The sequence below is a fragment of the Arachis ipaensis genome, chromosome B4 (genome assembly GCF_059453495.1).
Source record: "Arachis ipaensis isolate K30076 ecotype BB chromosome B4, ASM5945349v1, whole genome shotgun sequence".
Lineage (NCBI taxonomy): Eukaryota > Viridiplantae > Streptophyta > Magnoliopsida > Fabales > Fabaceae > Arachis > Arachis ipaensis.
Window position 1 is genome coordinate 129,989,717 of NC_142439.1, and position 25,079 is coordinate 130,014,795.

The following is a 25,079-nucleotide window of genomic DNA, read 5'->3' on the forward strand; positions in this document are numbered from 1 at the left end:
ATGTGGGCAAGTGTTCTGAGTTCGGCAATGGGTGCACATGGTTGATTCGACTCAGTATCCGACAGCGCAAGGGGATTTGGGAAGTCAAACGTTACAACGGACCGCATACTTGTCTCGCCACCTCCATTTCCAGCGACCACAGGAGTTTGGATTACCATGTGATATCGGCATTCATTATGCCAATGGTTAGGGCTGATGCATCCGTCAGCATCAAGGTGCTCCTAAATGCCACCGCCGCACACTTTGGGTTTAGGCCGACTTACAGGAGGGTCTGGTTGGCGAAGCAGAAGGCTGTTGCCCTCATCTATGGTGACTGGGATGAGTCGTACAACAAGCTCCCAAGGTGGGTGTTAGGAGTCCAGTTGACGATGCCTGGTACTGTTGCAGTGCTAAGAATGAGCCCTGTTCGTGTCGGTGGACAGTTGGACGAGTCTCGAGCTTATTTTCACAGACTATTCTGGACCTTTCCACCATGTATCGAGGCATTCCATCATTGCAAGCCCCTAGCTAGTATTGACGGCACCCATCTGTATGGCAAGTATGGGGGAACGTTGCTTGTCGCGATTGCACAGGACGGGAACTCCAACATACTCCCTGTTGCATTCGCATTAGTCGAGGGTGAGAATGCTGAGTCGTGGTCCTTCTTTCTCTCCCACCTGCGTGAGCATGTGACACTGCAGCCGGGTCTGCTGGTTATCTCGGACAGGCATAACGGCATCAAGGCCGCCCTTGAGGCTCTTGACGGAGGCTGGTTACCTCCGTCTGCATACCGAACATTCTGCATTCGACATGTTGCGGCAAATTTCGCCCTCACCTTCAAGGGCAAAGACGCAAGGAGGCTACTTGTGAATGCGGCGTACGCTAAGACCGAGGTCGAGTTCCAGTACTAGTTTGATATTCTTAGGTCCGAAGACCCGGCGATGTGTGACTGGGCTAACCGGATTGAGTATTCCTTGTGGACACAGCATTGTGATGAGGGGCGTAGATTCGGACACATGACGACGAATATATCTGAGTGTGTGAACTCGATCCTCAAGGGTGTCAGAAACCTTCCTGTGTGCTCGCTAGTGAAGGCAACATACGGAAGATTGGCCGAATTATTTGTTCGCAAAGGGAGGGAGGCTGAGGCGCAGATGGAAACCGGACAACAATTTAGTCAGCACTTAGTGAAGTGTATAGAGGCCAACTTGAAGACGGCTAGGTGCTTCACGGTTACTGTGTACGACAGGGATAACTCCGAGTTCACCGTCGCAGAGACAACTCCGACTGGTTCTTTCTCACTGGGTACCTACAGAGTCTCGCTTGCATCTCACACATGTGACTGCGGATACTTCCAGGCACTTCATTTCCCGTGTCCCCACGCACTGGTATGCTGTGCCTACTCACGGCTTACATGGGAGCCTTACGTCCACCAGGTGTATCGTCTTAGTTCGGTCTTCAATGTGTATCAGATGGGTTTCACACCTCCCATTCCGGAGGGTTTCTGGCCACCATATGACGGGCCGACTGTCATCCCTGACCCCAATAAGAGGCGTGCGAGAGAGGGTCGTCCCAGGTCCACTCGGATACGGACCAATATGGACGAGGCAGATCCGAACCGGCCAAAGAGATGTGGGCTTTGTCGGCAGCCCGGCCACACACGTCGGAGTTGCCCACAGCTCGGAGGAGCAGAGCACACACGGGGACATGATTAGGTGTATTGGTGGCTTTGGTACTTTTGTTATTTCAATTTCGCGTTTAGATTCCACTATTATCGGTTTTCTTACTTGTAGTTGGTGACTGATAAAATTTGTTAACGTTAGTGCGATGTACTTTGAATGGGATTTTAGTTAATGAATATGTTCTGTCACCGCAGTTTTAAACGAAATGTATGTCTAATGCACACCGGCAAAAATAACTGTACGAGTTTTATTAAGACATGATGTGGAAACTATGTTCGTAACTTAAATTGCTTGCTGGAACGAATTCTGAGTAATTCGAACCTATTAGGTTCGAATTATCAAGTTAGGGTTCGAACCAATTTGGTTCGATTTATGTTGCTTTGGTCTATACGTGTAATTCGAACCTATTTGGTTCGAATTATGTGGAAAGTGAGTTCGAACCTATTTGGTTCGAACTATATAGAAATGTCCTTTGGTTGATTGATGAATCAGATTTTGTTTTGGCTTATTTGTGTCAAATTGATCTCCCTTTGGCTTGTTTAGATTTTTTACCCTAATTCTAGTATATACATAATATTTTTTATATATTTTTAATATCGTGTGGGTAAACTACTAAAATAGTTTTCAATAGAACGAAAAGACATCTTTTTTCTTTTATAAGTAGCAAATAAATTTTTGATTTGGCAAACAACTTGTGCATTAAATTCGATTTTTTGTGAAATTATTTAGTTAGGTATTTAACTGTATGCAAAAATCAAAGGAAAATTCAATCATTATACCTCCTTTTTTCCGTTTTTAAATTTTTTTCAATTATCGAAAAAAAAGGAAAATCATAAAAAAAATTTGCTTAATATAAAATCACTAAATTTTAAGTAGAAAAATATCTAATTTTTCTAATATGCAAAATAATCGCATTAAAATTCGATATCAAAAACCATTTTTGAGACATATATCTAATATTTGGTTATTTTTTTATGCTTTTAAATATTTTGGCAATTTATTGATTGTTCGTATCTTTTAAAATTATTTTTGTCAATAATATAAATTTTAAAAAATTATTTTAATAGTTTATTAAATTTATTTATTTTTTGTGTTTAGATTCCAACACTTAAATTTGATTTGGTAAAGTTTTTTAAAAATATGCTAAATATTTTGTTTTGTGTTTGGTAAATTAAAAAGTTTGTGTGTTTATACGAGCAGTTTTTAAAAATCAGAGGCTTTTAAAAGTACTTAAAGGAGAGTCTTTTAAAGTTGGTTTGTGTTTATCAAAATTCAGAAATCTAATATAATCTCATACATTAATTAATATCCAAATTTAATTTTTAGATTAATATCTATTATAATATTTTTAAAATTTAAAATCTATTTTACCAAATACACTTGTTGTTGCTTATATTTATTAAAAACTATTTTTAATTTAATTTACCAAATATAAATACTAAAATTATCTTTTAAAAATTAATTTTTATAAACTACTTTTGAAAAGTAAAATTTTACCAAACTAAGTCTTAATATGTCTTGACAGTTAACATGTCAAAAATCACATATTTCGCGAAAATTAAAAAAAAACACATGATATCTCTTTTTTTTTGTCAAGTCTGCATATGATGAGGCTCGAATCTGAAACCTCTTAATAGAAAAGGAAACTTATGCCATTTGAGCTAAGGCTCATTGGCGCAAAAATTAAAAACTTATTTAAACCTTTTTCTATCGATTAGTGTGTATTTAAAATATTTTTCACGACAATAGACTTAAATCTAACTTGTTTATAATCTTTATCAAATCAATGCTCTGTACCAAATTAAATTGATATTTTATAATTTTGTATTATTAAAAGAATAAAGTAAATTTAGAAACGATCCGCAGCATATGTGAATGTGTTTAAGAGAACTAAGAAAATTAACTTATTCGTGTTCCATGAGATCATACGATTGTAAGCCTGAATAAGAAAACTGAAACAAAAACCTGCAAGGAAGTATATTCTCTCAATTCTCAAATCTATTTTTGTATTAAATGCTAATTGGTTTCTCATCAGTATAAACAATTTACAAATAACATTGCATGTCAAATTGCTGAAGCTTTATTTCCTTGACAACTTATTTACAGCTAAACTTACAATAAGCTGGAATCTTTTCTGAAGGAACAAATTACTTAGAGAAGACCAAATCAATTGAATAAGAGACAGAAAACACAATAAATTAAAAAAAACACCTTAATTGAAAGCGTTCAACCTATAGAGATTTGACTAAATTTTATACAAATGGGTTTTGATTATAAACTTTTAAATTATACAAATTTAAGAGAAAATTGGACGTTTTAACTTATTTACTGAGCATTGGGGATAAAGTTTTAAATTATACAAATTTGTGAACCAGACACGATTATGTTGGAAAAAAATGATAATGCGGGCAGTAATTGAAAATCAACTAGTTCATTAATTCTTCTGTAGTAAGGCTAAGCACTTTGAGCTTAGTGTTTTTGTTGCAAATCTTTTTCTCTACAATAAACCAAGCACTTTGTGCTTGATCTTCATTCTGTGATATACACAGACAAAAAAAAATGTCCCCCAACTACACTCCTCTTAAATAACAGATTCTAAATAAACCACTCTCGGCACCAACTTTAGAGAGTTTCAAAGCCAAAGCGAAACTCACTCTCAATTAGCAAACTATATATCTAAGATTATGTTTAGAGGGGATGCATAGAGTTATAAGATAGTTAGTTAAGCAATTCTCAAATATTTAAGAGAAGTTAGTTAAGTTTGTTATAAGCTACCATCTCTCTTATGTTCTCCATTATTTTTATATATGACTTCAACAGGTGTAGGTTCAGAATTATCAATCAATAAGACAAAGTATATATCAATTGGACAGTGTCAATTTTTGTTAGCATGTGGAGAGGATCCACAAAGGACTAATGAAGAGAGTAATGTCGCATCTTTCAACATTCAAAAATCAGAGCAGCGAAATATTAAAAATGTGTTTCTCAAGTTTCTCTTTTATGCGCTGGTGTTTGATAAAAAAGGAGAATAATTTATTGTTATACCAGCCCCTGAAATTCGAGAGAACACAAAAGAGAGGTGTTATCTTCCAACCAACATTGACACAGCTATGATTTATACAGCTTGGTTCTTGATTATAAAAACAAAGTTTCATCCAACATATATCAAGCACAAACGAAAAGCTTAATAGGAAATAACTTTCAGCAAATTGAAAAAGAAGTATAAATTATAGTCACATTCAGTTTTTATAAATTTTAATCAACTCACATTGGAAAATCCAAGAGTAACATGCATTGATCTTCATCTGTAATGCCAAGTCTCCATCTTGTTCTTTGTTCAAATAACCTAAAAATCACAATGAAAAAAATAATACTACTAAAAGATTTGCCTAGTGAAAGCAATAGCTTGAAGAGTGAATGAGTTGATGGCTTGCTTACATGTGGGGGCTGAGATGAACCTGTTTGGCTTCGTTAATATCATTCCTCGTAGACTTGAGAGGTAGCAGTGACAGAGATATGCTTGATATGCTTAATTTGTGGCCAATCATTGCCGGTTTCCTCTTGACACCTTGGCAGCAACAGCGGGCAGTTGTCAACCCATAACGACCTTAGAGAAGTGAGCTTGATCATACTTTGGGGAAGCATAGCTAACTTGTGGCAGTCCCTGATCGAAAGCCGTTCAAGGGATGTCAGGTGGCCTATGACCTCAGTCAAAGTTGTTAACTCAGGACAATTGTTGATGGATAGAGATTTTAGAGAGGTAAGATGTTTAATTCCTTCAGGAAGAGATTTTAGCTCCATTATTTCATCCATTGCCAGGTATTTGAGGCTTTGCAGGCCCTCCCATTCCTCATCAGGTAAATCAAGTCTTCTACAGTTTCTGATAACCATATCTTTAAGTGAGCTGAGTTGTTTGAAGCATCTCATTAGACAAGTTTTCTCACTTCTTTTCCTTGAAGTGAGAGACTTTTTGTCACTAATATAAAGATATTCAAGAGAAATGAGGTTTTTTGCCCAATCTTCTCGAAGGAGAGATTGTTCCTCCACATTTATCATTGATAAATATTTCAGGTTGGAGAGGGGTGGGGAAGAATTTGAAACGGGGTCTGAATCTGGTAGCAGACTGTTATTGCTAGCACTTGTATGATTGATGGTTTCCAGCAATGGTTTCACGCTGGAGCCTTCTAGCACCAAACCGTCATCGAGATTCGGATACAGTGGCATACATCCTAGTTCTGGACAGTATCTGATAATCATTTCTGATATGGAACCGAACATAGCAATGCTGCAAGTTCTACTCTTCCACCAGCTACTGAGCTTTGGGCAATCTGATATTGAAAGTTCCTTTAGGAGTTCCAGTCCTAGCTCACTGCAATCACCTACTCGGTCTGTTATGTACTGCAGAGAATCCAATCTCTGAAGTTTGAGAATTTTTAGTTTAGGAAATCGATCTAACGGAGGAAGAGATTGACATGTGGAGCAGTTGTACAAATTGAACTCAACAAGATTTTCAAGGGACCAGAGCCAATCTGAAAACTGTCTACCTCTATATCCAACAATGTGTAGCTCTTGTAGATTTGCATGTGGCTTAAGATGTCCTAGGCATATTTGGTCATGGTTATTATTATTGTCCTCCTCCTCCTCCTCATCTTCGTGATTCCATTTCAGAATAAGTTGCTTAAGATACTGTTTATCTTTCAAATAGGCAAGTCCGTCCTCCCCTTCCTTAAATTTCAATCGCTCCAAATGTGAAATTTCCAACTTCCCTCTCAAGTTATTCAGACTAATGAGATCCCCAAAATCTTGAATGTTCTTGTAATTTTGGCTGCTGCTGGCCACGAATTGTGACAATGTTTGAAGATTTGTCAGTGTCTTCATCTTAGGCATATGTGTAAGATGGTACATTCCTCTATCTCCAGGTGCCTAAGATTCTTCAAACGATTCAAATCATGGGGCAACTCTCTGAGCCTGTGACAACGAGACAATACTAACGTCTGCAAATGCTTCAACTTACAAATGGAATTGGGAAGCTTCTTCATGTTGTTGCGTGATAGATTAAGGTATCTTAAACTCTTCAACTCCCCAATTGAAATGGGTAACATCTTCATACCCAGCTCTGATAGTTTCAACACACGCAAGCTCTTGAACGCACAAATAGACCAACTTAACTTCACCTCGTCTAGAATCCGCAATGACCACGTATCGAGAAGGGACATGTTGAAGGAGACTGCACGCAGGTTTTTGTTGTTAGAAAGGAGTGATTTGAGTCTACTATTTGAAACATCAAAGTCATCAGTCAGCTCCACTCGGCGGATTGTTTCCTTGACAGTCTTGTCATTATTGTACATGTGGATATGGAAGTTCTCCTTGCCAGCCACAAAGTTTGATAGTTCTTTCATTAGATCATAAGGCACAGAGCAGAAGTCGGTGTCATCTAAGATTGACCTGCGGCAAAAATCTCGTATACAGTCGAGACCCAAATCTTCTGGTTGTGGGTATTGAGGAGAAGAAGCAAAACAACACATATTCACAGGTCCAAGATATCCCTCCGCCATCCAATGCTTAATTAACATCTCAGAATGAACTATATATGACGTAGAGAATATAAACGATAAATAAGCAAAACATTGCTTTAGATGCCAAGAGGGGAGCTCGTTGTGATATATCAACTGCATCTCCTGCATAAATTCCACCTCTAAATAGTCTAACTCTGATTCTTTAACCTCACGAGACCTGAACATTCTAGCCATTCTTATTATCGCTAAGGGGACACCACAGCACTTTTTTACCATCTTCATTTGTGTGTCTCTGGTATCTGACTCACTTGGACCTCCTTCTTCTCCTTTTCCTCCTACAACTTGCTCAAATAGAATCCATGAATCTTCTTTGCTCAGCTCTCCTAGTCTTTGCCGAAATTTTGGGCTAATAACATCGACTACAAGATAACTACGTGTAGTTACAAGGATTGCACCTCCAGCTGAACCATGTATCTCCACCAGTTTCTGCTGCAACTTGACCCATTCCTCACGGTTCTCATTTGGAAAGTCATCCAGCACAAGAAGAAATCTGTTCTCCTCGCTCACGGCTTCTCCAAGATCAAGATTTTCCTCCATGACAATAGAGTCATTCTCCTTCTCTTCCAGTTTCATCATCTTCTTCTTCATTACGAATTCATGAATCGCCCCATTCACACGGTTCGAAACAGACTCGGCATAGAACTCATCATCACGGATGCCGTAAATCCAAATCACCGAACCAAACTTACTTATAATACTGTCATCGTTACAAACATGTTCAGCAAATCTCGTCTTCCCTATCCCTTGAATCCCTACAATGGCAAAGACTGGAAAATTGCCATTATCCACTCTTGTCGGTTCCAAGATCCTCTTTATCCATCTTTCCTTAGCTTCTTTTCTCCCGACAAACTCTATTTCTCCACCCTGCACATCCGAGTCCGTTAGCTTTTTGTTGCTCTTCACAGGAAGCTTGGTTGAGTCGGTTGCAATGCGTTGTAGTCGATTCTCAATTTGCTCGAGTTTAAGAAGTAGGCCACGAGGTGTAGGCTTGTAAAGAGAGAAGAATGTTGCCATGGTGCTCTGTTTTGGAGGCACACTGGCATCAGCTGGAGGAAGATTTAGATCGTCCAACAAGTCCCACAAATCGATGACGGCATCCGTGACATCAGTAATCCATCGAGGTGTTGCAGCATCACTGTCCTCTGGCTCCTCCTTGATGCATAACAGATGAAGTTTGATATTCTCAGCGATGGTGGTGCTCTTTTTGCCAAAAATATTGAGAGAGTTCAACCTCTCTGTGATTTTAGCGATTGTATCGCCAACAATGCTCGCAACCATTTTCCCCGCAAAGTCTTCTCTCGCAACAGCAGAAGGAGACAAAATTACTGGAAGCTTAACCTGTGAAGAAAGCAAAATCAATCTTGATAATTAAGCAACTTAGTTTGGATTAAAAAGAATAAGTAATTTCAAAAAAAAGGTTAATTTCATTGTGATGAATCCAAAATCATTTTAGATTTTACTTTGAAAAGCTTGTGATATGATCAGTATGGTGAACCTTAGTAAAAATTTCTGGAGTAACTATTTAAATCAGTTTTCGAGAATTTTAAAATTGGACGTTTTAATCTCAAAAAAAAAAATCAATATACAAATTAGTCTCATGATTTCTCTCCAGCAGCTAAAACAATCTCCAGACTCATTTATCTGTTTTATGCCATCAAAAAAAGCTGATTTGACACTGTTATTCTCCAGCGTGTCCAGCAACATGTTCAGGTGTCATAGAAAGATAAATTAGTCCCCAGCCACATCATGAAAACGGCGCCGTTTAGGGCTTGGCACCAAACATAATAGTATCCTCTCCAATTCCCACACCGCCTGCTCCTCTCTCTTCCACGCGCTCACCCACTCCCAAGCCCCCAACTTCGTTTCCGTCTTCATCGTCGCCTTCTGCGAATTGGATCATATCCAAGAAGCTCGTTCGGCGTATAGAAACGTCCCTTCTTTGTCTCTCTTGAAGGCTTGCAATCGCTTCTTCACGCCCTCGTCAACACCCATAGATTTGATTCACTGTGGGAGGTCTATGGGGACATGGTATCGCGTGGATTCCCCCTACCATTGTGAGCTACGGCATTTTGATGCAGTGCTGCTGCAGCCAAGCTGATTCTGTTGGTGCATGCAAGCTATTTGATGAAATGCTCCACCGCAAAATTGAACCAACTGTTGTGGTTTACACTATTATGATCCGTGTTCTTTGCAATGAGGGTCGAATGGGAGATGCCGAGGGCATTTTCCGTTTGATGAGGGAATCTGGAGTGGCGCCTATTTTGTACACTTATAAGACTCTCATGGATGGTTATGGCAAGGTAGCTAATGTGATCTGGGCTTTTGAGTTGTATGCTGAAATGCTCAGGTACGAATTGCACCCTAATGTTGTCACATTTACTACTATGATAGATATTTGGGAAAAAAATCTTAAACGGTACTTGACAATTATCTCGAAAGACAATGAGACTCTTAATAAAAAAAATTTAACTCGGCTCCTGAGATTTATTTTTATGGGACAAATTAATCCCTGTACCAAAACAAGTCAATTTTTCTTTTGGCACGGGGACTAATCAATCCTAAAAAGAAAAGATCAGAGGCCGAGCCGAGTTGGGTGTTTTTTTTTTTTTTGGATTCGTTATCCTTTCGAAATAATTGTCAGGGTCGGGTGGGGTATTCACTCTAGATATTCTATGTAAAGTGGTGGGAGATCTGAAAACGGCAAGAAATTGCTTTGTATATATGGCGAAATTCGGGATTGCACCCTTCTTTGTAAAAGTTTGAAGAATGTGTGGGGTTTAGTTTCTATTCAAATAGAGAGGGGTTGAGGCAGAGGAGAAGAAGCACAACCTTGTGTCTTCCACTAAAACTCAACGTTTGTTGCCGAGCTCTAAATGGCGCCATTTTCATGAGGTGGTTAGGAATTAATTTGTTCTTCTATGATACCTGTAACTGCTGTTGGACAACTGGAGAGTAACCATGCTACTTCATCTTTTTTCGGTGGCATAAAACGGAGAAATGAGTCTCTTGAGATTGTTTTTGCCGCTGGAAAAAAAATGAAAATTGATTTTTGTATTAATTTTTTTCGAAGACTAAAACGTCTAATTTTAAAATCTTTGGGAACTGATTTGGATAATTACTCAAATTTCTAACTTATTTTATAACTCATACAAGCTTGTAACTTATAACACATCATGATAAGTTATTAAAGTGATGAGTAAAGTATCGTTTTTGTCCCCAACATTTGGGATAAGTCTCAAAGTTGTCCCTAACGTTTCAATCGTCATATTTAAGTCCCTAACGTTTCAAAATTGACTCAATGTTGTCGTGCCGTTAGGATCCGTTAATAGAATTAATGGCGGGACAAAATTGAGACGATTTTGAAACGTTAGGGACTTAAATAGGATGAAAACGTTGGGAACAAAAACGATACATAGAAATAAATCTTAATTTTATCCTTCAATAATATCAAATTTTTACTATACATAGTATTCAATTATTTTTTAATCACATCTAAGTAAATTACACTTAATCATATTATACTTTCATTCTAAATAAATTAATAATTTTACTAACTCTTCGTAATTTTTATATCTCTATTATATTTTTAGTATAATTGATAATATTAAAAAAATTTATCTTAGAATATATGTTTTGCCCCCACTCCTATAATTTTTTGGGTCTGTCACTGTCACCGCACCACCTCCTCCTCCTTCATGTTCCTTCTCCTTCTCCTCCATCTTCATCATCATTGTCATTATCATCATCGTTATTGTCATTGATACGGCCGTTACAAATCCGATGTCATAATTCGGCATTATATACAATAACTCGGCATTATGCACCATAACTCGGCACTTTATGTTATAACTTGGCGTTATATGTTACAATCAGACTCAACGGACTACATCCTAGAATAAAATGTCCGACCAGACATTATCATTTATTAAAACCTATTAATTGCTCTTCAATTCAGATGATCAATAGAAACGTAACCGACCTATTTTATCTCACCTATAAAGGTATGATATTTTATCTTCAAATGATACACAAAATTCTCAGTACTAACTTAAGTATCGGAGTGCCTTTTGCAGGTACACTCCCCTTTTGTTCATACTCTCTGTGACGAGATATCTCTCTGGACGAAGAGCTCGAATCATCCCAGCTTATAGCTCGGCATTGAAGGCTAAAGCTCGGCGTCGGCTCCCCTAGCCGAGGTCGCGTCCAGGTAATCACACAAGAACAATTGGCGCCCACTGTGGGGCCTCGAAATAAACACCCTTCTTTCTACAGGCCCCATTTCCTTCCAGTGGCTTCAAACTTACCTGCACCTTTGTAAACAAAGGTCATATAGTAAATCATTAAGGCCTGAAAAAGGCCGATCTATATCTATTTTCCAATTTATATCAATCATCTCTATTTTTCGATTTATATCAATCATCTCTATTTGCCGATTTATATCAGTCATCTCTATTGGCCGATCTATATCTATTTTCCGATTTATATCAATCATCTCTATTTTTCGATTTATATCAATCATTTCTATTTGCCGATTTATATCAATCATCTCTATTTGCCGATTTATATCAGTCATCTCTATTGGCCGATCTATCTCTATTTGCCGATTTATATCAGTCATCTCTATTTTCCGATTTATATCAATAATCTCTATTTTCCGATTTATATCAATATCTCTATATTCCGATTTATATCTGTTATCCCTATTTGCCAATCTATATTTGTTATATCTGTTTGCCGATCTATATCTGTTTTTCTGATCTATATCTGTCATCTCTATTTTCTAATTTATATCAATCATCTCTATTTGCCGATTTATATCAGTAATCTCTATTTTCCGATCTATATCTATTTTTCAATTTATATCAATCATCTCTATTTTTCGATTAATATCAATCATCTCTATTTGCCGATTTATATCAGTCATCTCTATTGGTCGATCTATATCTATTTTCCGATTTATATCAATCATCTCTATTTTTCGATTTATATCAATCATCTCTATTTGTCGATTTATATGAGTCATCTCTATTTGCCGATCTATATCTATTTTTCGATTTATAACAATCATCTCTATTTTCCGATTTATATCAATCATCTCTATATTCCAATTTATATCTGTAATCCCTATTTGCCAATCTATATCTGTCATATCTATTTGCCGATCTATATCTGTTTTTCTGATATATATCTGTCATCTCTATTTTTCAACTTATATCTGTTATCTCTATTTTTCCGATCTATATCTGTCATCTCTATTTTTCAAATCATCTCTGGTATATTTATTTGCCGATCTATATCTGTTTTTCCGATCAAATATTTGCCATCTCTATTTTTCAATTCAACTCTGGTATATTTATTCGCCGATCTATATCTGTTTTTCCGATCTGTATCTGTCATCTCGATTTTCCAATTTACATCTGTTATATAAATTTGTCGATCTATATCTATTTTTCCTATCTATATCTGTCATCTCTATTTTTCAAATAATCTCTGGTATATTTATTTGTCGATCTATATCTGTTTTTCCGATCAAATATCTGTCATCTCTATTTTTCGAATCATCTCTAGTATATTTATTTGCCGATCTATATCTGTTTTTTCGATTACTATCTGTCATCTTTATTTTTCAAATCATACCTGGTATATCTATTTGCCGATCTATATCTGTTTTTCTGATCTATATCTATCATCTCTATTTTTCAACTTATATCTGTTATCTCTATTTTTTCAATCTATATCTGTCATCTCTATTTTTCAATTTATATCTTATCTATCTATTTGCCGATCTATATCTGTTATCTCTATTTTTCTGATCTATATGTCATCTCTATATTCCGATTTATATCTGTTATCCCTATTTGCCAATCTATATGTTATATCTATTTGCCAATCTATATCTGTTTTTCTAATCTATATCTGTCATCTCTATTTTCTAATTTATATCAATCATCTCTATTTGCCGATTTATATCAGTCATCTCCATTTTCCGATCTATATCTATTTTCCGAGTTATATCAATCATCTCTATTTTTCGATTTATATCTGTTATCTCAATTTGCCAATTTATATGTTATATCTATTTTCTGATTTAAATCATCTCTATTTGCCGATTTATTTCAAAAATCTCTATTTTTCGATCTATAACAGTCATCTCTATTATCCGATTTATATCAGTCATCTCTATTTTCGGATTTATATCAATCATCTCTATTTTTCGATTTTTATCAATCATCTCTATTTTTCAATTTATATCTGTTATCCATATTTGCCAATCTATATCTGTTTTTCTGATCTATATCTGACATCTCTATTTTTCAATTCAACTCTGGTATATCTATTCGCCGATCTATATCTGTCTTTCCCATCTATAGATGTCATCTCTATTTTTCATATCATCTCTGGTATATTTATTTGCCGATCTATATCTGTTTTTCCGATCAAATATCTGTCATCTCTATTTTTTAAATCATCTCTAGTATATTTATTTACCGATCTATATCTGTTTTTCGATCAATATCTGTCATCTCTATTTTTCAATTCAACTATGGTATATCTATTCGTCGATCTATATCTGTGTTTCCGATCTATATCTGTCATCTCGATTTTCCAATTTACATATGTTATATCTATTTGTCGATCTATATCTATTTTTTCCATCTATATCTGTCATCTCTATTTTTCAAATCATCTCTGGTATATTTATTTGCCGATCTATATCTGTTTTTCCGATCAAATATCTGTCATCTCTATTTTTTGAATCATCTCTGGTATATTTATTTGCCGATCTATATCTGTTTTTCCGATCAATATCTGTCATCTCTATTTTTCAATTCAACTCTGATATATCTATTTGTCGATCTATATCTGTGTTTCCGATCTATATCTGTCATCTCGATTTTCTAATTTACATCTGTTATATCTATTTGTCGATCTATATATATTTTTTCCATCTATATCTGTCATCTCTATTTTTCAAATCATCTCTGGTATATTTATTTGCCGATCTATATCTGTTTTTCCGATCAAATATCTATCATCTTTATTTTTCAAATCACACCTGGTATATCTATTTGCCGATCTATATCTATTTTTCTGATCTATATCTGTCATCTCTATTTTTTCAATCTATATCTGTCATCTCTATTTTTTAATTTATATCTGATATATCTATTTGCCGATTTATATCTGTTATCTCTATTTTTCTGATATATATGTCATCTCTATTTTTCGATTTATATCTCTTATCCCTATTTGCCTATCTATATCTGTTATTTGATTTTCTGATCTATATCTGTCATCTTTACTTTCCGATTTATATCTGTTATCTCTATTTGCCGATCTTTATCAGTTATCTCTAGTTGCCAATTTATATCTGATATCTCTATTTTTCCAATTTATATCTGATATCTCTATTTGCCGATCTATATCTGATTTTCCGATCTACATCTGTTATATCTATTTGCCGATGTATATCTGCCATCTCTGCTTTTCGATTTATATCCGTTATCTCTATTTGCCGATCTTTATCAGTTATCTCTAGTTGCCAATTTATATCTGATATCTCTATTTGACAAATTATATCTGATATCTCTATTTGCCGATTTATATATGATTTTCCAATCTACATCTGTTATATCTATTTACCGATCTATATTTGTCATCTCTATTTGACGATTTATATCTGTTATCTCTATTTGCCAATATATATCTGTTATATCTATTTTTCGATCCATATCTATCATCTCTATTTGCAAATCTATATCTGTTATCTCTATTTGTCGATCTACATCTGTCATCTCTATTTGCCGACTTATATTTGTTACCTCTATTCGTCGACCTATATCTATTTTTCTATTTTCAAATCTATATCTATTATCTCTGTTTTCATATTTATATCAATCATTATCGTTTCTATATCAATCATTATCAGTCATTGTCAAATTTATATCAACTATCATCAGATCTATATCAACGATCTTCAATCAATTATCCACTCGCGATAATTCTTCAATTCAAAGTCGCATCGTTTACACATACACAATCAAACACAATCTTCAATCAATTATCCATTCGCGATAATTCTTCAATTCAAAGTCGCATCGTTTACACATGCGCAATCAAACTCAATCTTCAATTTCGAACCATGACTATCAACAGTCAACAAACTCAATCACATAACATACAAGTACAAACACTTATCCATTCGCGACAACTTTTCAATTCAAAGTCACATCGTTTACACTTGCACAATCAAACTCAATCAAATCACCAAACAATGATGAACTAACTCAATAATCTCGCCCAACCAATTCACTTTTATCAAAATCGTCTCAGCAACTATTCAAATTAACTATTCAGTTCCATGAAAAAACCTAACCGTTGCATCTACTAAATCAACGGTTCAAAATTATATTGGAAAAATCAAAGGCACAATCAATGACAAGGCTACTACACTTTCCAATACATGTTAACTTCAAATCACGGTTGAAATTCAAATTATTCATTATTTTAATAAAGTAAGTTGATCTGGGGACTCCATACCTATAACTCAAATCGCTGAGTTATAACTAAAAAAGCTCAACCTGCTTTATCAAAATATAGCCAGCTAAGCTTGGGGCTATGATACATTATAACTCGGCGTTATATGTTACAGTCAGACTCAACGGACTACATCTTAGAATAAAAACGTCCGACCAGACATTATCATTTATTAAAACCTATTAATTGCTCTTCAATTCAGATGATCAATAGAAACGTAACTGACCTATTTTATCTCACCTATAAAGGTATGATATTTTATCTTCAAATGATACACAAAATTCTCAGTACTAACTTAAGCATCGGAGTGCCTTTTGCAGGTACACTCCCCCTTTGTTCATACTCTCCGTGATGAGATATCTCTCTGGACGAAGAGTTTGGATCATCCCAGCTTATAGCTCGGCATTGAAGGCTAAAGCTCGGCGTCGGCTCCCCTAGCCGAGGTCACGTCCAGGTAATCACACAAGAACAGTTATCATTATTGTCATCATCGTCTTCTTCTTCTTACACATATAATAGTTTAAATCCAAAATGTACCAACATTTTTTAATGATGATAACACATAAATAAACTTAGTTCAAAAGAAGCTCAGACCAAATGCATCTTATTTAAATGCAGAATGTACTGAAATTACTTAATGATAACTTAAAACTCCTCCTCCTCCTCCTCCTCCTCCTCCTCCTCATCATCATCATCATCATCATCATCATCATCATCATCATCATCATCATCATCATCATCATCATCATCATCATCATCATCATCATCATCATCATCATCATCATCATCCTCCTCCTCCTCCTCCTCCTCCTCCTCCTCCTTGTTTTACTTTGTTAAAAAAATAAAAACAATCAAACAAAGAAGAAAAAGAAACACATAATGTTGCAAAATTAGTAGAAAGAGAAGGAACATATATTTTTTCAACTAAATAAGATTGCAATACAGTACAAATATGTTCATTTAAGTCTAATATGAAGCAATGCTTCTAAAAGAAGAAATAAGAGCAACAGAAGAAAGAAAAAAAAAAGAATAAAAAGAAAAAATGCAACATTAAAAAAGACATTTTTGTAACAAAATTTCGATGTCAAAACTAAGAAATTTATGTGTTATTATTAAGAATTTTCGGTGTTATTTTTCTGATAAATTCTGCATAATTCAAAACTCTTCTTCTTTTTTCACTTTTTTTTAAGAGGAATAAAAAAAGAAGAAAAATAAAACAAAGAAGAATAAATAACTGTAATATTACATGAAGAAGAGAACCAGAAGAAGTAACAAAAATAAAATACAGCAACAGCAGCATCAATAGAAGAAGGAGAAGGAGGCACACAAATAAACAGAAAGAAGAAAAACAGCGCAATTTCACATGCATATTATGTGAGTAAATTTTGTTAGGTTTGGGTCAACTTGATTGGATTTGATTGGCAAAAAAATTTAAATATATAGCAGGATACTATATTTTATTCATAATTTTAGACTTATATATAATCAATATTGTAATATTTTCTTTAATAATAGAATGATGGTTATAATGTAATAATTAATGTCAAAATTAAATTATTAAGTATTATAATGTGACGAGGAGTTAATATTCTTTGTAACAACTTATTTAAAATTTAAAAAAAATACTTAATCATCAAACTAAGTCTTTAATACTCATAAATTTGGCTCTTGATATTGTGCTTATAGAAATGGTCCATAACAATATTGTTAATGGTCACTGACCATTATATTAAATGTAACGAAAAATATACAATATTAAACTGACTCGATTATATATAATATTAAAAATATAGATTAAATGCATATAGGATATATATATATATATATAAAAGTTATAATTTATTGATATAAAATTATAAATTATATTCTTATTATTTGAACCAACTCCTGAATTCAAATCAGCTCCTGAACTTTTGTTGAGCTAAACTTAAACTTACGAAATAGACTTGATTATTAATAAGCCAAACCATGAACCAAACTTAATTTTTGTAAGTCGAATTTGAATTTAGTCTAATTCTACTTAACTCGGCTCACTTCCAACCGTACATGCAATATATAAAAACGGGTATCTAAGCTTATAATCCTAACTTCTAAGAATCAATCAAGTAAACCCCGATAGAAGTAACAGTGTAACATGAGATAGCAGTAGCACACCAATTCCCTTTGCTTAGTTCATGAAATGAAAGACAAAAGACAGTGTTGTGATTGATATAATCATTCATAGATTTCAGAAGCACCTGCCAATCGGATACGTCTAATATGCTTAATCTGTGGCCAGTCATCCCCGGTTTCTCTCTGGCACCTCGGCAACAACAAGCGACAATCCGTAATGCTCAACTCCTTCAAAGACTCCAGTTTGCTTATTCCAAGAAGGGAACCTAACTTGGGGCAATCCTTAATCCAAAGGATCTCTAGGGATTTGAGTTCGCCTATTCCTTCTCCTAGACTTGTCAACTCGGTACAACTCAAGATGCTTAGCTTTGTCAGAGATGTAAGGTGTTTCACTCCTTCCGGAAAATGCTTCAGTTTATCCACTTCTTGTAACTCTAGCCGTCGAAGACTCTGCAGACCCTGCCATTGCTTATCATGGGGTAAATCATCTCTGCTGCATTTTGTAACTATCATTGTGCTAAGCGATGTCAAGTGCCTAAATCCTCTCATTCGCTGCAGATTCTCGCTGATACAAAGAAAGTGGATAGATATGAACCTTTCCAGCCAGTTGTCCGGTAGCGGGGATTGTTCCTTCCCCTCCACGTTTGTGATTGTTAAACGCTGCACTTTGTAGAGTGGCGGAAGAGAAGAAGATGATGATGACATATTGCTACTGCTGTAATCTATGGTATGCATCAGTGGTTTCATGCTGGAGCCTTCCAACAGAAGGTTTCCATCAAGATTCGGATACAGTGGCATGCATTCCAATTTGGGACAATATCGGATCTTCAAATTTGATATGGAGGGAAAGATAGCAGTGGTGTCTTCGGTTCCCTCCTGCCACCAACTCTTGAGCTCGGGGCAATCCGCTATTGACAGCTCTTGTAGGAGTTCCAACCGCAGCTCGTGCTGGCTAGCGTTTATGTATTCCAGAGAATCCAATCTTTCGAGCCGGAGAGATTTCAGCTTAGGGAAACTATCTAAAGGAGGGAGAGATTTACACCAAGAGCAGTTGTACAAACTGAAGGTGACAAGATTCTCAAGCGATAGAAGCCAATCTGAAAACTTTGCACCTTTATAACCCACAATGTCTAGTCCTTGAAGATTTACATGTGGCTCAAGATGTCCCAATGATGTTTCATCATTCTCATCATGATTGTTGTGATTGTCATTGTCATCATGATTCCATTTCAGAGTGAGGTGCTTCAGATGTTGTTTCTCTTTTAAAAAGGCAAGCCCCTGTTCTGATTTCTTGAGTTTCAGTTGCTCCAAGTGTGAAATTTCCAGTTCACCGCTCAAGTTTTTCAGATTAACAAGCTCCCGAAAACCTAGAATCTGTTTGCTCTTGTTGTTTCGTGTGCTAACTGTGAAATGCGACAATGTAAGAAGGCTTGTTAGCTTCTTCAAAGCTAACGGCACGTGTTCCAGCTGAAGACACTCGTCCATCACAAGATGCCTGAGATTCACCAGGTGCTGAAACTCATTTGGCAGCTTTCGAAGCTGGTGACAATGAGACAATATCAATGTCTGTAAATGCTTCAATTTACCAATGGATTTGGGAAGTTTCTTCATGTTGTTGTGGGACAAATCAAGGTACCTTAAGCTCTTTAACTCTCCAATTGAATCTGGTAAATTCTTCATTCCTAGATCTGTTAGGTTCAGTACCCGCAGACACTTGAATGCACAAAAGAGTTCATGACATGCAGACCAACTTAACTTCACCTCATATGGAATTCTTGAAGACCAATCGTATGAGTAAGGCATGGGGAAGAGAAGAGTATGCAAGGTTTTGTTGCTGTTAATGAGGAATTTCGGAATCCCATAAGTAACGTTTAAGCTAGGAGATAATGCCACTCTACTAACTGTGTTCTTAATGGTTTCAACGCGATTATCCACGCAGAAGCAGAATCGGTCCTTGGTAGCCACAAATCTTGATAACTCCCAGATCAGTTCGTTACCCATCTTGTAAGTCATGATTTTGGAGTCGTGAAGAACTAGAAATGAGGTACGGGAAAATTCTTGTATGCAGTCAAGGCCCAAATCTTCTGGCTGTGAATGTTGAGGAGAAGGAGAATTCAAATTTACATGCCCTAGAAATCCCTCTGCCATCCAAAGCTGAATTAATGTCTCCGCTTTAACCGAAACAAATTGAGTAGGGAATACTAATGACAGATAAGCAAAGCACTGCTTTTGATGCAACGAGGGGAGGTCGTTGAAGTATATAGACTTCATCTCCTGCATGAACTCCTCCTCCAAATGGTCTTGTTTTAATTCAGCAATTGGTTTTGACTTTAACAATCTCGCCATTGTTACTAATGCCAAAGGGACTCCTTTGCATTTCTTTTCCAACTTTTGATGAACTCCTCTAATTTTGGATTCACTCGAGTTTCCTCCAGCAAGATTCTCAAATAGAGACAAGGAGTCTTCTTTCCTTAGCCTAAATAGTCTCCAAGCATTTGGGTCAACAACATTGGCTACATGAGAATTCCGAGTAGTTACAAGAACAGCACCACCAGATGAAGTAGCTCCCTTCTTTAGCATCTCATACAACTTCACCCATTCCTCACGGTTCTCGCTCCGTAAATCATCCATCACAAGAAAGAATCTTCTTCCATGAATCACTGCTCCAAGATCAAGATTTTCATCAATTGCAACAGTCTCCTTTTCTGGGTCCAGTTCCTGAATCATACTTTTCTTGACGGAATCAGCATAGAACTCACCATGTATACCAGCATCAACCCAAATCACCACGAAGTTATCTTTCACCCTGTCATCATCACAAACAAACTTGGCGAGTGTTGTCTTTCCCATCCCCTGCATCCCTACAATAGCAGCCACGGAAACAATACCGTTCACTTTCGTGGAAATCAAAATCTACCCTATTATAACTTCCTTATCCTCTCTTCTCCCTTGAACCTTCGTTTCATTTCCCCTCGCCTCCGATCTGCTTAACTTGGTTCTGTCTTTCAGAGAAAGCTTGGTAGAATCAGCCGCAAGGTATTCTAGGCTCTTCTCGATTTGTTCGAGCTGGAGAACTAGACCACGAGGTGTACGGCTAAAGAAGCAGGAGAAAAATGATGTAGCAATGGTACCCTGTTTTGGATGCAGAGAAGTAGTATTTGTCAACAACTCCCACAAATTGGTGAGCACATCCATGATATCGGTTATCCAATCATGTCTATGTATGTGTAGAGAGGCATCATCACCATGGCATTTACCCGTCACACCATTGATGGTTGAGAGATAGCGTTTGATATTATCAATAATGGTCATGATTTCATGATAGGAAACACGTACGGTGTTAAATCTCTCTGTGATTTTAGTGATGGTATTGCTAACTACGTTTGTAGATGAAGCCATTGTGCCTTGCCTGAAGAAGAAACATATATCGTCAGCAATATCTTATTGAATCTGATTATATCCAAGATAAATGATATAAAAAGAATTATTATACATATGTATTGTTTTTACGTACGAGTGTCACTGGGATTTGGGAGGTGAGAGCAAACATATACTAACGCATAAAATAACATATTAATAAAAAAATTCATCTTCGACTTTCTTATCCAATTATTGAATTATATCCACAATATATAATACTTAAACTAAAATTTTACATTCAAGATATATCCAGACTTAAATTCCAAAGGGATCCTGAGATTTATAAATTATATTAATTTAGTTATTGACTTATTAATTATACCATTTACGTCTCTAAAATTGTAAAAAATATATCTAATTGATCTCTCATTTTATTTTTAACTATTTAATTTTGTCGTCGACAATGACGCGGTAAATGAGTACCATATTGGAGTTTGCTTGCCTCCATCGACGACCGCTCTTAATATTTGTTATTTGTCATTAATGGAAAATAAGACTATAAACTGAATTATTTGCTAAAATTAAATGTGAGAATTTTTTTGTGTATTTTAAAATTTTAAAAATTAAAGTATTCAATTTTAAAACTCTCAAAAAATGATTTAGATAATTAATCTAAATTTTTATTAATTTTTATAAATTCATATTATATTATAAATATAATATATATCTGGTTTAATTACTCTGTTGGTTTCTATAATTTTGTGAAATTTTCAATTAGGTCCTTATACTTTTTTTTCTTTTTAATTGGGTCTCTGCACTAATTTTTTTTTCAATTAAGTCCCTCTTAATAATAATTGGCTTAATTTTATAAGGACCCAACTAAAAGAAAATGAATTGGTACAGGGACCTAAATAAAAGAAAAAAAAAATATAGGGACCCAATTAAAAAAAAATTTTGGTGCAAGGATTCAATTAAAAAGAAAAAAAATATAAGGACCTAATTAAAAATTTTACAAAACTATAAGGACCAACAGAGTAATTAAACCTATATATCTCAAGATGGATACACTTTAATTCGATCTCGTCCTATCTAAAACTTATTTTATATCAAATTTGGTAATTATTCATTTTATATTAGGTAGTGGCGGATTGAGTATTCACAAATTTGGGTATTTCTGCCATTCGTCCATCTCTAAATGGTGGTGGTTGTTGTTGCTAATTGTTATACAAATAATACAAAATTGAGGTTAAGAATAAAATTAAAATTTATAAATTAAATTAAATTAAATTAAACATTAGACATTATGAAGCATGAATATTTTGCTGGCGTACATATTTTGAATTCGACACTTATAGATACTTGTTCGTGTCTGCCTCATGTTTAACATTGTCTTAATAAAAAATAAAAAAAATTAAAAATACTTGGACACATCTAAATACTCAATGTGTCCACTCTTATTCTTAATATATATTCTTAAAATAAATTTAAAAATAATATATATTATTATTTATTAAAATAAAAAATATTTTAAATATTTTATATAATTAAAATAAAATATTAAAAATAATTAAAAGATTAATTTATATTTTAATATCAATAAAAAATTAAAATATTATTACTATTTTTTTTTAAAAAAATATTATATATATATATATATGTGTGTGTGTGTGTGTGTGTGTCTCGGGTGTTCTAAATAATTTTTTCTCAGGTCAATGTCGCTATGTCAGCATCATAAGTTATACATAATTGTGCTGCAAATATAAAAAATTCAAAATAAACACGTAAAAATAGACTTTGGATCAAATAACGGATTTAGCCCTCTCCCTCTCCCTCTCCCTCTCCCTCTCCCTGAGTCCCTGTCCCCTTTCCTTTCCTACAGTGATTAACTACTGTAGTTATTAATCTAAAGTTTTCAGATTAACTCTAGTTTTGATTTAAAAGAAGAACAAAAGGATCGTAAAGAAAGACTAACAGTTCATTGATCAAAAGATCATAAGCTGTTAATTGTCAGTTTAACTTTGTTTTTATGTTTAAAACAACAGAAGCACGATTATTACACCGAATCCGGTCAATTAAGCAGAACGAAACATTACTATTTGTTTGTCTATATACAAATCAATATTCATGGCATGTAAGAATATTATCATATATATGAGACTGGCGGTAATCAACAAAAAAAAAAAGCAATATATATTAAGAGAGAGAGAGATAGAGAGAGAGGCAGCAGTCATTACCAATGGTTCTCGTCAAGAAAAAACTGGCTGAATACAGAGAGAAGACACGAGATCCAGAACTCTAATGATGGTTGAATTAGTGAACTTCCCTCATCCCCAGTCAAGGTGTTCTTGTTAATAACAATACCATTGGCCAGCTTGGTCTCATTTTATATATGAGGAATATTAGCGGACCAGCAACTTTTGGGATTTATAGCCATCAAATAGCTATCAATGAGGCTTTTAATGGTGTGAGATTTCATCAAATGGCTCACTCTTCTTTGATGGTTATATGCTGGCCAGAATTTGATAAAATTGCTAGCCCCTGGACTTTTCCTTTATATATTGTTAATTACAGAGGAAGGAGGGTATAGAGAATTAAAGTAAGGGTTGTGTTAAACCATACAGAAGAAAATTGAAAAGACAAAAATAAATAAGGAAATTAATTTTGATATAGGATATAAGATTGTGAAATATCAAAATATAATAAATAGATCCTCTCAATATTTTTTTTAAATTTTTTATAAAGTATCATTTTTTATTATTTAACATTTTTTTTGTATATTTTTTTTTAATTTTACTTAAAAAATATATAATAAAAAATTACATTTTATCAAAAAAATCAAGAAAAAAAAATGAGAATCCATTTTTAAAATATAGGGCAAATTTTCAATCCAAGTTATTTAAAAACTCACTCACAAGGTGACAGATCGAGACGGGTCCAGCACCACCTCCCATGCCCTTTTTTTGTAATCAATTCAAATTGTTAGTAGATAAGTATTAGGTGGAGTAGAGTTATGTTTGTATTTGGTAATTTGGTTGCTATAGTTGTGGGGTTATCTTGGGCTGTCCCGGTTCTTTCTCGGTGCGGGTTGGCTTTGTCCAACCCAAACCATGACAAAACAAAATTTGATAGAAAAATGATCACATATATCATGTACTTTTTTGGAACTTCAATATTTCTTGTAGGATTAAGTGTGTGATTAGATTACAGTTTATAAATAAAAATTTGTATAAAATTAATTTTGATAAAAAATAAATTTATATTAATATAATTTATATTTGATAATTTTTATATTAAAATAAATTATAATAAAATAAATGTTATTTGAATTATACTGCTCAAAATTATTTTTAAAAAAAAATTACTAAAAGATACATTACTTTAAATTTTTTTATATTATTCTACAGATATTTTGATGAAAAAATATTTTTCGTCTTGTAACTTCTCATAAGATGACCCGTATAACCTTCCAATAAAAAAGGAGAAAGACAAAATCTGTAACTTTAAAGATGACTCTACAAATAAATGTTAAAATAAAAAAGAGTGAATTACAATGGCAACTTTGGTCTTTCTTGTGACGACGCAATTTTTTATGGAAAAAAAAAAAAGTCATTTCGGTCCATGATTTTTTTGAGACAATATCTATGAGTTTTGTCGTTAATTACTAACTACTAACACAAATTATTGATCTGAGATATTAAGCTGGTGAGATAGACATTAGATACCAACATGAATGTTTAGGAAAATATAAGAATAATTTATTTTCTAAACTCAAATTCATCATATGTCTATTTGATTTTAGTTATTTAAAAAAAAAACAAAAGACAACATCATT

General features: G+C 34.5%; 4 protein-coding genes across 5 annotated transcripts; 2 read left to right on the forward strand and 2 right to left on the reverse strand.

Moving 5' to 3' along the window:
• Positions 1 to 368: 368 nt before the first annotated feature.
• LOC148569207 (uncharacterized) lies at positions 369 to 890 on the forward strand. The gene is made up of 2 exons (XM_088484935.1): positions 369 to 482; positions 573 to 890. Exons 1-2 carry the CDS (start codon positions 369 to 371, stop codon positions 888 to 890), a joined length of 432 nt encoding a protein of 143 aa, XP_088341061.1.
• A 30-nt stretch (positions 891 to 920) lies between these two features.
• Positions 921 to 1,694, forward strand: LOC148569208 (uncharacterized). The gene has a single exon (XM_088484936.1). It carries the CDS (start codon positions 921 to 923, stop codon positions 1,692 to 1,694), a length of 774 nt encoding a protein of 257 aa, XP_088341062.1.
• A 3,049-nt stretch (positions 1,695 to 4,743) lies between these two features.
• LOC107639815 (putative disease resistance RPP13-like protein 1) lies at positions 4,744 to 8,570 on the reverse strand. The gene is made up of 2 exons (XM_021121688.2): positions 5,100 to 8,570; positions 4,744 to 5,007 (listed from the first exon to the last, which is right to left on the reverse strand). Exon 1 carries the CDS (start codon positions 8,513 to 8,515, stop codon positions 6,536 to 6,538), a length of 1,980 nt encoding a protein of 659 aa, XP_020977347.1. The 5' UTR covers positions 8,516 to 8,570; the 3' UTR covers positions 4,744 to 5,007; positions 5,100 to 6,535.
• Positions 8,571 to 17,708: 9,138 nt separating this feature from the next.
• Positions 17,709 to 23,892, reverse strand: LOC107639814 (putative disease resistance protein RGA4). 2 transcript variants are annotated; one of them, XM_088485946.1, is made up of 3 exons: positions 23,792 to 23,892; positions 23,482 to 23,624; positions 17,709 to 21,296 (listed from the first exon to the last, which is right to left on the reverse strand). In XM_088485946.1, the coding sequence occupies exon 3, from the start codon at positions 20,744 to 20,746 to the stop codon at positions 17,990 to 17,992; it is 2,757 nt and encodes a 918-aa protein (XP_088342072.1). In that variant the 5' UTR covers positions 20,747 to 21,296; positions 23,482 to 23,624; positions 23,792 to 23,892; the 3' UTR covers positions 17,709 to 17,989. The 2 variants fall into 2 exon arrangements, with proteins under 2 accessions (XP_088342072.1, XP_016198903.1); XM_016343417.3 differs by lacking the exon at positions 23,792 to 23,892 and having other exon boundaries at positions 23,482 to 23,638.
• Between the last annotated feature and the right edge of the window lie 1,187 nt (positions 23,893 to 25,079).

Bases quoted from the DNA above. Each gene is read 5' to 3' on its own strand.
- LOC148569207 (XM_088484935.1), top strand. From the start codon at position 369: ATGCCTGGTACTGTTGCAGTGCTAAGAATGAGCCCTGTTCGTGTCGGT. The intron at 483-572 runs GCATTCCATCAT...GCGATTGCACAG, and splicing joins CCTTTCCACCATGTATCGAG to GACGGGAACTCCAACATACT.
- LOC107639814 (XM_088485946.1), bottom strand. From the start codon at position 20,746: ATGCAGGGGATGGGAAAGACAACACTCGCCAAGTTTGTTTGTGATGAT.
- LOC107639815 (XM_021121688.2), bottom strand. From the start codon at position 8,515: ATGGTTGCGAGCATTGTTGGCGATACAATCGCTAAAATCACAGAGAGG.
- LOC148569208 (XM_088484936.1), top strand. From the start codon at position 921: ATGTGTGACTGGGCTAACCGGATTGAGTATTCCTTGTGGACACAGCAT.